The 13,305-nt window shown below is 40.9% G+C and overlaps 1 protein-coding gene across 1 annotated transcript in view; it reads left to right on the forward strand.

Moving 5' to 3' along the window:
• Positions 1-13,305, forward strand: part of slc24a3 (solute carrier family 24 member 3) — a 107,756-nt gene that overhangs the window by 41,778 nt on the left and 52,673 nt on the right. The window contains exon 2 of the mRNA XM_012854703.3: positions 3,040-3,159. Within this exon, the coding sequence (XP_012710157.2) occupies positions 3,040-3,159 (120 nt within the window). The remainder of the gene's footprint in view (positions 1-3,039; positions 3,160-13,305) is intronic.

A 13,305-nucleotide genomic window follows, 5' to 3' on the forward strand; every position in this document is an offset into this window, starting at 1 on the left:
GTTAATAAGTTTTATATCCACTTTATTTGATCTTATAGTACAGTTGGCCATTTACTAGCACAGAAAATATTCTCTTTTCTGTTGTCCAATTTTGGTAAATATTTGTAATCAAATGTTTCAACCTGACTCTTCAGAATAGAGATAGTTCAATTTAAAATTATGCTAAAACTTACCTGTTGGAAATTTTGTGTTTTTGGTTTGAAAGAGCCATCATCTTGCAGTCCTTGTCAAACAATGTTATCTTCATTTATAGAAAAGAATGCAATATAAGTTATTGTCAATGTTTCAAACAATAGAAAACAGTTGTTCAGCTCTCATTTGGAACCGAGAATATCTCACAGATGAAGTTCATATACAAAAATACACTAAATGATACACAAAACAAAGGTTAGTAGGAATCAGAATTAGAATTTAAGGCATTGATTTGACCATACTGGTATAAAAAAAAAAAACGTTTCTGAAAAAGTAAAGTCTTTGTTCAGGAGTGCTTATGTTCCTGGTTTCTGTTTAGCCATCACTGGATTCTCGTGTTTGGTTACCCTGCTGTTTCTTCCTTCCTTCTGCATGTTAGCTTTGTCAGTTAGTTAATTTTGTTATCAAATCCCTTTCTGGATCCTGGGTATGCCTTGTCCTTGGGCCTACATCACCCACAGCACTTTACAGAAGAATCCAGCCAGACTAAGGACCCAGCAGCAGGTTGTGAAATAATTACCCTTTTAAAATATTTTCACCAGGAGGCAGAGAAAATAATGTGACGCTCAAAGCACCTTTCTGGTGCTTTACACGTCGCACCTGTTCTGAGGGTCAGCACGGTCCTGCATGGGCACACCCAAAGCCAGCTTCCTAGCTCGCACATGTGCTAACTCCACACATCTGCCTGTCTCAGCTCCATGTCGTCTTGTCTCTTTTAAACCAGTTCCTTCTGCTGTGTTAGCGCGAAACCTCAGCTCCTTCCGCTTTCGGTCAATCTGACACGTCAGCACCTTCTGCTGTGGGTCTGCTCATCACTTCAACTTCCGCCATTGTCCTGCCACCAAAGAGCCCCAGCGTAAGCTTGTCTCCATCATCTACACTTGTAGCCAAGTCATTATCATCGCTATCTACACTCCTGACTCCATCATCATCATCTCTGTAATTATCACCATCTAACTATCTCTCCTACCTCTGTCATCATCAGCATTGCCATCTTCATACTTCAGTCATCATCACCAGCATCGCTATCTATACTCCTGGCTCAGTTATCATCGTCATCAGTCTTGCTATCTACACTACTAGCATAGTTATCATCATCATCATCTACATCATCATCATCATCCTCTGCACTCCTGGTTCCACCAATGTCATCATTTGCATCATCTGCCATTATGATCATGATCATGATCATCATCTGCACCTCCTGTCCTGTCTTTAACTTCACTCCAATCTCAAGTTCCTGATCCCAAGTTACTCGACGAAGGTGTCCAGGTGGACCTTCCTCATGTCTTTGTTTCTGAGTTCTCAGTCAAGGGTGTCCAGGTGAACCTTCCTCAAGTATCCTCAATCTCCAGAGCTCCACCATGGTTTCATGTGTCCAGAGCTCTGTGTGTTCCAGCGGTCCATCCACTGTTCAGCAGAGCTCCTCTGTGGGTTCCACCAATCCAATTGCCGTTTGCCAGAGCTGCTCAATGTCCCAGATTCAGTCCCAGGTTGTTTTGCCCTTGCAGACCTCCTGAGTTCCTGCACCTCTATATCTCCTTGGTTGCCAGCCTCCAACACTGCCATTGGCAGCATACAAGGTTCCTCCTGTGCCACAAATTCTAAGGAACTCGCTGCCTCCTTGGGAATACCTCCTGGTACACTGCCTGAACTCTTCTTTTTTTCCCTGCTTCCAAAGCCCCTTCTAAACACCCGGGTTGGGTTGATTTTTGTTTTTGGACCTTTTGGGGCATCTGAAATCTGCCATTAGTGGGTGGCGGTGGGGAGGGGGTCTGTCATGATCTACAGTTATTTGTGTTTTGTTCTGATTTGTGTATAGTAATATTCTCTATTTGTGTGCCTTCCTCAATTCCCTACTTTTGCTTTCACCCACCCAGCTAATTGTTTTTTGTTGATTGTTTTGTTTGTCGTGTAATTGGTATTTCCCAGTTGTATTCACCTTCCTGGTTTTTGTTTATTCCTCACTGTATTCTCTGTGTTTGCTATACAGCATTATTTTGTGTCTTTTTCTGTTACACTCTGTTGTTCCTGATCCCTTCCTGGCTCTTGTGTTTTACCTGTATTTTGTAAATTCTCCCTTTTCATTCAATAAATATCATCTCACTGATTACTCACTAAGAAGTCATCACCTTGGGTCCGCAACAACATCACATCATGATGTGTGTTCTAGGTGAGGTCAGCCGAGATGTAGACACCTAAAAACTCATATTCCTCATCATGTATCAAGAGGGGAATAGGTGTGGTGCGCTTAGACTTCCTGAAGTCCATGATTACATATTTTGTCTTTGATATGTTACATTCCAGATTTTTTTTCTCATGTGTTCTCTTTGCTCTTTATGCACATTGGTGTTGGTTTTGGTCAGCAGGAGGAGCATTTTTATTCACCCTTGTGCCATGGTACTGCTGCAGTAATCCCACTATAACTCCAAAGCCTCATGTTCCAGTTCTTTGCATCCTCTACCATGTAGCTGTTGCAACATACTGTGAACAGTTCATGTTTCTGCATTCAGATAACTATGACAGCATTATGTGTTACGTTTTCTAAATGAAGCGCAATAGATTTGTTTGTAAGCCTGGGTAATTTTGTGTTGAGAGATGAAATGAGTTGAAGATGGGGCTCTGAAGGTTCTATGACCCAGATAAATGCAGTTCAGAGCATAATGCTGAGCTGATGCAAGTCTCGTCTACCTGTAAAACTGGGAGCTTGTGGAAGATGTACCATGATGAATTTAATGTTGTTAACCATTGTTGTAATTGTGCTTATTTTGTCATTTTCTTGTTTGACCTTAAATATTTGTGAAACCTTTGTAATATGGCTACTGTGCCACTTCTTCTCCCTCCCAGGATATCATGTTTCCAGCTCCTTGGTTTTGGGAGAGGCCACGTGGGAGAGTCGTCACCTTCTACAAGAAGACAACATCTCTAATCTGTACTTAGAGCCTGAGAAAAACTGTACTGAACCAGGTAAGTCTCTTAGGTGGAGGAAATTTTGAAATCTCTGCGGCGATACAGTAGACATTCAACTAACTTTATGCTTTGCCTTACCACTCTGATGTGTCTTATTATAGTACTGTAGGCCAGTTGCTAGATATTAACAACAGTTATGTGTCTTACTATTACAGTGTGGGCCAGTTGCTACTATATTTATCAAAGTCAACTGTTTTATTATGGTAATGTGGTTTCATTGCTTTGACATACCAAAGATAAGTGCATTGTTATGGTACATTGGGCTGATTGTTACTATATTTAGAAAAGTTAAGCATCTCATTTTGGTACTTTGAGATGGTTGCTATGATATATACTAAATTTAAGTCTGATATTATGGTACTGTGGGCTAGTTGCTTTGACATATATCAAGGATAAGTGCATTGATATGGTACTTTGGGCTGGTTTGTTACTATCTTTACCAGAATTAGGTGTATTGTTATGGTAATGGTACTTCGGACTGGTTGCATTATGGTACACTGGTCTGTCTGCTATGATAAATACCAAATTTAAATGTGTTGTTATGGTACTTTGGACCGGTAGCCATAACAAGTACTAAGTTGTAATTGTGGAATTATGGTACTGTGGGCCAGTTGCTTCTATGTTTTCCAAAGTTAAGTGCATTGTTATAACACTGTGGGCTGGTTGCTACTATATTTACCAAAGTTAAGTGTCTCATTAAAGGGCCCATTGCTATTACAAATTTTAAGTTGTAAATGTGGTATTATGGTATTGTGTGTTTTGCTGCTATATTTGCCAATGTTTAGTGTCTCGTTATGGTACTCTTAACTGGTTGGTTTGATATGTACCAAAGTTAAGTGTCTTATTGTGCTTTGGGACACTTCTATATTTACTGGTTAAGTTTCTCATTATGGTACCGTGGGCAAGATGCTACTATATTTTCTAAAGTTAAGTGTGTCAGGAAAGTAGTTTGGGCAGACTGATATGATATGTACTGAATCTAAATGTGTACTTATAGAACTGTGGGCTAGTTGCTATGGTATATATACCACACCTAACTTTATACCATATATATGGTATAAAGTTAGGTGTGTTATTATGGTATTTCAGACTTAGACAAACTTTATTGTCATTCAACTACACATTGACAATGTACATTAGAGAATTATTTAGTTGCAGGGCTCTGAGTAAAAACACTCAGAGCCTGATTAATTCTGATTGAATTTGACTTTGGAAAGTGCCTTGAGATGATATGTATCATGAATTGGTGCTAAATAAATAAAATTTAATTGAACTGATCTCTGGAACAAGAATAGTAGGCGGATCCACCTGATCTCCCTCCTCTACAAGCTCAGTAACAGACTGGGGGTGGATTTACCTGGACCCCCTCCTCACTGAACACAGGAACATAGACAGATGCATCCACCAGCCCCTCAGAAACATGAGCAGGAGCCAATGCATCTGCTGGAACGACAGTGATGTGGACAGAAGCTGAAGCATCCTCTGGACCCACAGCAATGAGAATAGGATCCGAGGCATCATTCTGGCCCTCAGTGGCAGGTTTGAACAGCAGCCTATCTCCTCAATCCCCACCCCATCCCAACCCCTCCATTACCTCTGTTTGTTATTGAGGAGGTGGAGGTCAGAGCCTCCTTTAATAAAATAAAAAGAGGAAAGTGGCGGGGCACTGTGCAGCCCAGCTAGTCCCAATCTTCACATTCATCTTCAACAGTTCCCTTAGTCAGTGCATTGTTCTTAAATGTTTTAAAGAATCTGTTATCGTTCCAGTACCCAACTCCAATAAAATAGCTTGCCTTAATGACTACAGACCAATAGCTCTCACTTCCATTAGAATTAAATCTTTTGTACACATACTCTTACACTTGAAAGAACTCACCAGCCCCCTCATGGACAGTCACCAGTTTGCTTACCGGACTAATCAATCTGTTGAAGATGCAATAAACCTGGCCATTTACCACGTCGTAATATCTGGAAACCCTCCACAACTACGTCCGAATATTATTCATTGACTTCAGCTCTGCTTTTAACACAATCAACCCGGTCAAACTCTTTAATAAACTCATGGACTTGGACACTGGTACCATTCTTCCATACTGGATCCATCATTTTCTGTCACGTAGAACACAGAGAGTCAAGATAGGTTGCCTCCTGTCCCAACCTATGACCCTCAGCATGGGAAATTAGTAACACAGGAACTCGTAGTCAACATCTCACGCTCTCCCACTCACAAAAATTCCAACCCCGTTTCTTCCATTTCTATCACTGAGTCATTCAAATCTTAGGTACATGCATCAATAATACACTCAAATGGAAACAGCATTCAGATTATAGCTACAAAAAAGCCAATAAAGGATACATTTTTTTCTCAGACAACTCAAAAAATTCAGAGTCAGAAACAACATCCTGCTTCAGTTTTACTCTGCCATCATCCAAAGCATACATCAGTTGCTCCTCTGTTGGGCGAATGTCAAATCAGGAGGTGAAGGTATGCTCTGTGTGTCAAGATCCTGTCAAAGTTTGCAGTTTTATTGAGAGGTTTGTATATTGTCAAAAAATAATTTTGTTCAAGGCATTTGCACCCACAGAACTGCTGCTCACTGGATATTCTCTTTTCAGTCCATTCTCTGTAAACCCTAGAGATGGTTGTATGGGAAAATCCCAGTAGACCATCAGTTTCTGAAATACTCAGACCAGCCTGTCTAGCACCAACAACCATGCCATGTTCAGTCACTTAAATCACCTTACTTCCCCATTATGATGCTTAGTTTCAGCAGATCATCTTGACCATGTCTACATGCCTTAATGCATTGAGTTGCTGCCATGTGATTGGCTGATTACAAATTTGTGTTAACGAGCAGTTGGGCGGGTGTACCTAATAAAGTGGCTGGTGAGTGTGATGAATCACTAAAAAGGATTTAACACCAAACCAGATTTGTGACATGTTGTACTACTGTCTCTCAACCACATATTTCAAGTACATATACAACTTTTATAGACAGAAACATGGGTGTGCCATAGGCAGAACCTTATTTCTAAAGGAAACTTCATGTCCTGTTCTGTTGGGATGTGCCAGCTTCAGTTAGGGTCTCAATGACCCCAACACTACAGTTCAAGCTGAGAAAACTCTTGTCTGCAGACATGTTTCCACTCATTTTCACAGCAACAATCCAGTCTCCACTGGACCGTCCACAAGGCTGATCCCCTTATCCTCTGATCCCACTCATTCCATACCCAAAGCAGATCCCAGTGCAAATGCAGGGTTATATCTGGCAACCAAGTTCACATCCAGGTACCTGCTGTCGGCAGGTGCTTGCATGGATACAACTGTGTTCTGCTGTGCTCTGTAAAATGAAATTTAGCAGCTTTCTGAGCTCAGTAACACACATCAGATTTGATTGTACAGGAGAATGTGTTGGATTAACAGTAATCCTGTTTACCACGACTAACTTTGTCCTGGGTACGTCTGATATATCAGTATGTGGACTGTTGACACAGTGAGATCTTTATTCCTTTCTTCTATAAACCCTCTTCCTCCTTTCCATTATGCGCAGATACACATGTGCGGTAATAAATAACTTAAACTGTTGTCATACACCTTTCCAAGATGGATGTGGATGATACACGCGTTTAATACATTTGACTAATAAAACTGAAAAGTGTGATATGCATTTGTATTCAGTTCTCCCGAGACAGTACTTTGCAAAACCATCTTTCTTTGTAGCTCCAGCTGCAAGTCTTTTGGGGGTTTGAATCAAATTGGACAGAAAACAACTTTGTAAATCTGTATTTCATAGTTTTGGCCATTCTAAATGATTGCTTTAAATCTAAACCCTCTCATTGCATTTCTGGCTGTCATTATCCCAGATGTAGGTTCCGGACCAAAACACAAACAGGAGTTTGGAAGCCGCATGATAAGATAAGATAAGATAAGATAAGGTAAGATAGGCTTTATTGATCTCACATTGGAGAAATTTACTTGCCACATCGGCTCATAAGAAAAGGTGCAAAAGTTGGAAAGGTGCATCAGTTATATACAGTGAATCTTCATATATACAGTGGATCAAAGAAAAAGAGAAAAATAAGAATAAAAATACAAAAAGAAATAGGAATTGGCATATGATGTCTTATTTACATTCACGGTGATATATATATATATATATATGTATATACATGTGCGTGTGTGTGTGTGTGTATTGACATATATTCAGGTGGTGATAGCAGCAGAAGTCACTTCTTCAGGATTATTGCACGGGTTATAGCACAGTGTATTAAATAGATTATTGCACATTAGTTATTACAGTTATGGTTACAGTTATAGTGCAGTTATAGTGCAGCATTGTATAATCTGGTTGCAGCAAGAATGAATGACCTGCGGTAGCGCTCCCTTTTACAGACAGGGTGTCTAAGTCTGTCACTAAAGGAGCTGCTCAGCTCCTCTACAGTCTGGTGCAGTGGGTGGAAGGTGTTGTCCATGATGGATGTGAGTATGGACGAGGTGATGAGGTGAACTTGGGTTTTAATAATACAGATAAATCAGAGCAAAACGAAGAACAAGCAGGGGTTGACACAACAGATGATCTGACAACAAAGAAGAGGAACTGGTGGTCTAAGTAGACGAGGAAACTGTGAAGATGAAACCAGGTGAGCAGGGATTAACAAGAAAGGCAACTGGTGAACAGCTGAAGGAAAATGACAAGGAAGACAGGGAGAAATGGGAGAAGAATTAGAAACACAGTCAACAAGAATCAGAATAAAAAAAGAAGACCTAAAACATAACTAACCTATGAGGCAAAAATAAATATTGAAGGATAAAGATCTAAATAAAGCAGATCCAAAAATGTTAACAAAATCAAAACACAAGCAACTCCTCAAGGGCAGATTCCAGATGTCCTTATTCAAAAACAACAAAAAACTTGACCAGGGCGGGCCTGGGGTATGGAGGGGGGCTCGGAAGGAAGACAAAAACAAAGACAGTTGGGGCGGGCGTCCGGTCCTGCTGGGGAAGACCTTTAGGAGTCCAGCCAGAAGTTGTTCTACAGAGGTGTCGAGAAGAAACCTGGGACCGGACTCTGCAGGCTGGAACAAGGGACTGGACTGTACAGGCTGGCGCCAGGAACCCAAGGAGGAGCTATGATCTGTGAGGCATGTTCCCCTGGACACCTCTGTCAAGGAACTTAGGGACATAAGGCGGGCTCACGTGGACATGCTCATCGAAGAACTCAGGGACAGGAACTGGAGGTGGTTGATCCTTGAACCACTCAGAGACCCCAGAAGCAGAAGGTTGGAGAAAAGTTGAGGTAGACTGCAGTTGAGGTAGATTGGTGGTGGATATGAAGATGGCTGAGCCGGATATGTAGATGGTAAGGATGATGGCGATGATGACTGAGCTGAGAGTGATGTTCATGGACTGACCCAGGAGTGATGATGATGATGATGACTTCACTCTGGGGCTCAGAGGAGCTGATGAACAGATGCTGGACTCACTCTGGGAGGATCTGAGGTGTCCAGCTGATGCCCCATGACTGGGTCTAAGTACTTGCAGCGACCAGAAGGTGTGATGCAACAGGTCCAGCAGTGTCCTGAAGACATTGCAATCCTGATCCAGCCACCTTCTCGAAACATGGTGAGGAGGAGCATGGCCAGCAGTAAAAGCCTTTCACTGCTGCCTCATAGATCTGCTCCCTCTCCTTTAATTGACTAACTTTGGAGAGGAAGGTGGAAGTGCTGACCCTCTTAACAACCTAATATGATGGGCATGCACCCTCAGATTCTTCTCGAGCTTATCAAGAGTAGCCTGGGAGAGCAGAAGGCATAAAAACTGTAGCAGCAAATGGGGAAGATGATGGCACAGGTACCTCCACTGTGGAGAGCAGGGTTCTCCTAGCAAATTTCAGCATAACACATCGTTACACTAAAAGTTGATGAGAGTGCACAGAAAATCTATTAATTGTTGAGGTGGATTGAAGTGCCTGCTGTTCGCTTTGGTGGCTTTTAGATTTAGTGTGTCGCACAACATCTCCAACTCATTTTGTAATGAATGGCCATTTACAGGTCCTCTCATTTTCAAACAGGCATCTACAAGTGGCAGCACCACACAAGGCTTTTCTCAACGCCAACGGGATGGGTAGTCTCAGCTCTTCTGCTACAATCCTGGTCTTTTTTCGAGTCACAGGCTGGCTGCTGCTGGCGCAGGCCCTTCTGCTCCACTACTTTCAGCACAATGGATAGGAGGGTGTAATGGAGATAGGTTCCATTTCGTCAGGAAATTAGATTATTGATTAAATATACCTTCTTAAAAGGCAGGGGGACTGACCATCCATTCTGTGTAAAGGAAGTGTAGATATTAATGTCAATATATGTTTCCTTAAATTTCTGGACGTTTCATTACTTGCTTTAATAATACACTTGTTTAGTTAAAAGCACTTACCTCTTCCTGGTTTGGCTCCTCAGTAGGGTGTGGCAACAGCAAGGCAATACAAGCTGCAGGTGCTGCTGATAAGATCTTGGTGCAAACCATTTGGAAGGGGGGTAGAGCTTTAAGGAATTATTTTTAATTTGAAGTATTCTTTTGATTGACTGTAAATTTGTTTAGTTGAAATGATATGTAATTATGTAAATATTTATTAGGTTTCATTTATTGTGTTGGGCGTTAGTTTTGTGTAAGTATTGTTTATTTCTTATTTTCTGATCATCCTCTTCATTTGGTCCTTCCAGCAAGACACCCAGGGTACACTGCTATAAAAGGCAGACATTGCTGTCAGTCAGGGAGTGTTTTGGTGCAAGTTCTTAAATAAAGCCACTGCAAATGTGATTTATTGTTCTGCCTCTACATTCAACTTTGAGCCTCTGCCAGTGAAATGCTGACATGGGGAGTTGAGTTTTAACGTTTGTCTGTTTATAGCATGATAAATTGCGAGCGTGAGTGTGTGAAGACACTGAGATGCTTGAGTCTCACGCCCAATGCGTGAAAGATGGCAGCCCTGAAAACAGCATAGCAAGCTTTGATTCAAACTTACCAGTCTGAAAATGCTGTGAACACATATATCAGGATATGGTATGGAAAGGGATTTGGTCGTCTCAAAGCTGCTAGGGTCCATTCAGCATCTGTTTGTTAGTTCAGAAATTTAAGATCCTTTGGCTTTTATTCCACATTGGAAAACTGAAAAATCTCGACCCATTGTTCTTTTTGCCGAAGCGATCATGTGAACAAGTGTGACAACATATTTGCACCATGTATTTAAGTTTTTTGAAAACAAAAGAATAGAAAACAAAGATAGCGTTGTGGATGAAGGTGGTGTAAACAAACAGAAGCCTGTTTCCAGATGCTCAGGTGTCCCACCATGCAGTGTGGGTGTTACATCACCCTTTAAATACCCATTGAAAGCTCAAGTGTCATTTTTATTTTATTTTATTTCATTCAGGTGTTGTTCATGGTGTGTGTAAATAGTAAAATTATATTTTGGTTTGACCCACTCCATTCATGGTGGTCCTTAAACTCTTCAGTTTTTTTTTCGCTGCACTTCCTTGGAGAAAAACGTCACGTTTCTTCTTGCCCATGGCCAATCAGGTGAACAGCAAACTGTTCACATCAAATTCCAGCCCTACTCAGCTCCAGTCACACTACCTCCTGACCAGATATGAAAAAAAGGCAGTCTGGTAGGATAAAAATTGTAATAAAAATGCTCACAAAGCTGACGGAGGTGAGTAGAGCCAGGCCAAGCAGAAGCCATGGAAAAGGGGCATTTGTGGGAAGCTGCACAGTCTTCTACCTGAAGGGAGCAGTCAGTGTGCAGGGTTAGTGGCCCTCTTCATCATGCTGGTTAATCTGACACTTCAGAGGCTGGGAAACTACACCTGGTTCTGCGCTGAGCCAACTTGGTACTGGGATAGAAAGATTCTTTGTTTTCCCACAGTGGGAAAATTTACAACACCAAAATAATAATGTTCAGTTATTAAAACTACCATTCCTAAAGCACTTAAGTAGTGTGCAACCCAGTAGGGGGGTTTTAAGAAAAGCGCAACACATGTATGTACATATATCCATGAAAAACCCCACTAGACTTTATACAAGAATAAAAAAAACGGGAGCAGTGATGGTTCTAATGTCTAACAGCTCCTGGGAAGAAGGATCTGCATTAATGCTCCTTAACATGCACCTAGGATGCAGCAGTCTGTCACTGAAGAACTTTCTATCTCTGCATGGGATGTGAGACACTGTCCAACAGAGATTTTAGCTTTGCCAGAGTCCTTCTGTTTCCCACCACCTACAGCGAGTTTAGGGGACATCCTAGGTTAGGGCTGGCCTTCCTGATGAGCTAATCCAACCACTTTCTCTCAGCTGTAGATAAGCTATTTCTCCAACAAAATACACCATAGAAGATGGCTGATGCCATCATCGAGTTAGAAAAGGTCATCAAGAGCTCCCCCTGCACTCTAAAAGATATCTTACCCTTCCTAAAAAGAGAATCAGGATTGTGACGCCAGTCCAGTTTCCTCAGGCATCTTCTCACGCTCTTAAGATATTATTGAACAGCCTAGTCAAAAACTCTACTGCTGTCTCTCCTAGACACTATCAAACATCCACAGGTATATTATAAGGACCAAATGCCTTTTACTTCTTTATCCTTTTCAATGCCTTCCTTACATGATCTTTAATCTTTGCAAAGTCCTGATCCATAGTAGTCTCTTCTTCAGTTCTTTGTTCTCTATAATTTTCCTCATTCATCAACTCTTCAAAGTCCTCCTTCCATCTCTTGATTCTTGAGTTTCCTCTTCTCTCTCTGCCTATGGACACATCTTCTTCTTCTTTCTCTCTGTTGACCAACATAGCCCAATTTCCACCGGTACCTGTTGGTCACCAGCAGCAGTGGTGGTCATTGTTAACCCAGGCCTCAACAGATCTGCTGTGAAGGTCATGTTATTGACTGGCATTGTAAATTTGTTAAATTTTTTATGCCGGGCTTGGGGTCGGCCCAAAATAGGACACAGGATACTGTGCGCCCTTTGAGACTGTATTTTGTGATTTTGATTTCATTGCTTTGATTTTATTATGTTTTTAATTGATGTTTTTTATGCCTTTTAGTATGTTTAAAGCACTTTGGCCATGTATTTTAGCTGCAATATAAATAAAGTTCAGTTAAGTTGAGTAATTAGGGACCTCTTCCTGGGAAAACAATGGGCCTGATCTTCAAAGATTCCAAATAAGGACAGCTTAATTGTGTGGGCAGAAAAAAATCTGTGTCAACTAATTTTTTAGATGCATGGGTGTCATAGAGCCAAACACGGCAAAGGGATGAATGAACATATCTGTTGTTTCAATAACTCAAATCATGCCATCATTAATTGCATGTTAAGTATAGCCAATTAATGTTTTATTTGGTTAAGGTTAAACATAACAATAACTTGTTATATATAATAATATAGACGGCAAACAGTCTTAGATCGGAGGCAACCGGACTTTCACAACTTTTGACACAAAAGTCTGGGTGCCTCAGATCTAAGACTGTTTGCCGTTTTCACAGGTGTAACAATAACTTATAACTGAACCTTATCTGATTAAACTGTATTTTTATATTTCAACTTGATTTGCTGCCACATCCTTTTTGTGGCTGTGAGGTTGTACCTAGACACGTAATCAATGCGCACACATCCCGTTTGTTATGTTGAACAAGTGCAGTGTGCTTTAATTCTGTCAAATAACATTCACACATTACTTGCAGCAACTCTCTGCTGCTAACTCTCACTGTTTTTAGCAGCACCAGCATTTTTTGTCAATTATGTCTTGATATTCTCAATATGCCCCACTCTCTCTTATCTTGACATGTGTTAGAAAATGCAGTGTCCTTTTAAATAACATCTCTATACTACCTGACTTCATTTTTAAAGCCCTCACTTATCCTGACAATGTCTCATTTTGAGTCTTCTTCATTTAGTATCAGCGTCTAACTAGTGTTGTTATCTGATAGCATAGAATGTTTGCTGACTGGGAAATGATCCGGCCTTTTAGTTTGAGCTAATCAAGTTAAAATTAGTTTGAGTCTGGTCACCAGATGATATATTGATCCAGCAAGTACAGAACTTATTAAGTTTAAGTTAATCTTAAACTATTTGGCAATTTTAGGAGCACATGTTCCATGGAGCTTA

The sequence above is a fragment of the Fundulus heteroclitus genome, unplaced genomic scaffold (assembly GCF_011125445.2).
Source record: "Fundulus heteroclitus isolate FHET01 unplaced genomic scaffold, MU-UCD_Fhet_4.1 scaffold_37, whole genome shotgun sequence".
Taxonomy (NCBI): domain Eukaryota; kingdom Metazoa; phylum Chordata; class Actinopteri; order Cyprinodontiformes; family Fundulidae; genus Fundulus; species Fundulus heteroclitus.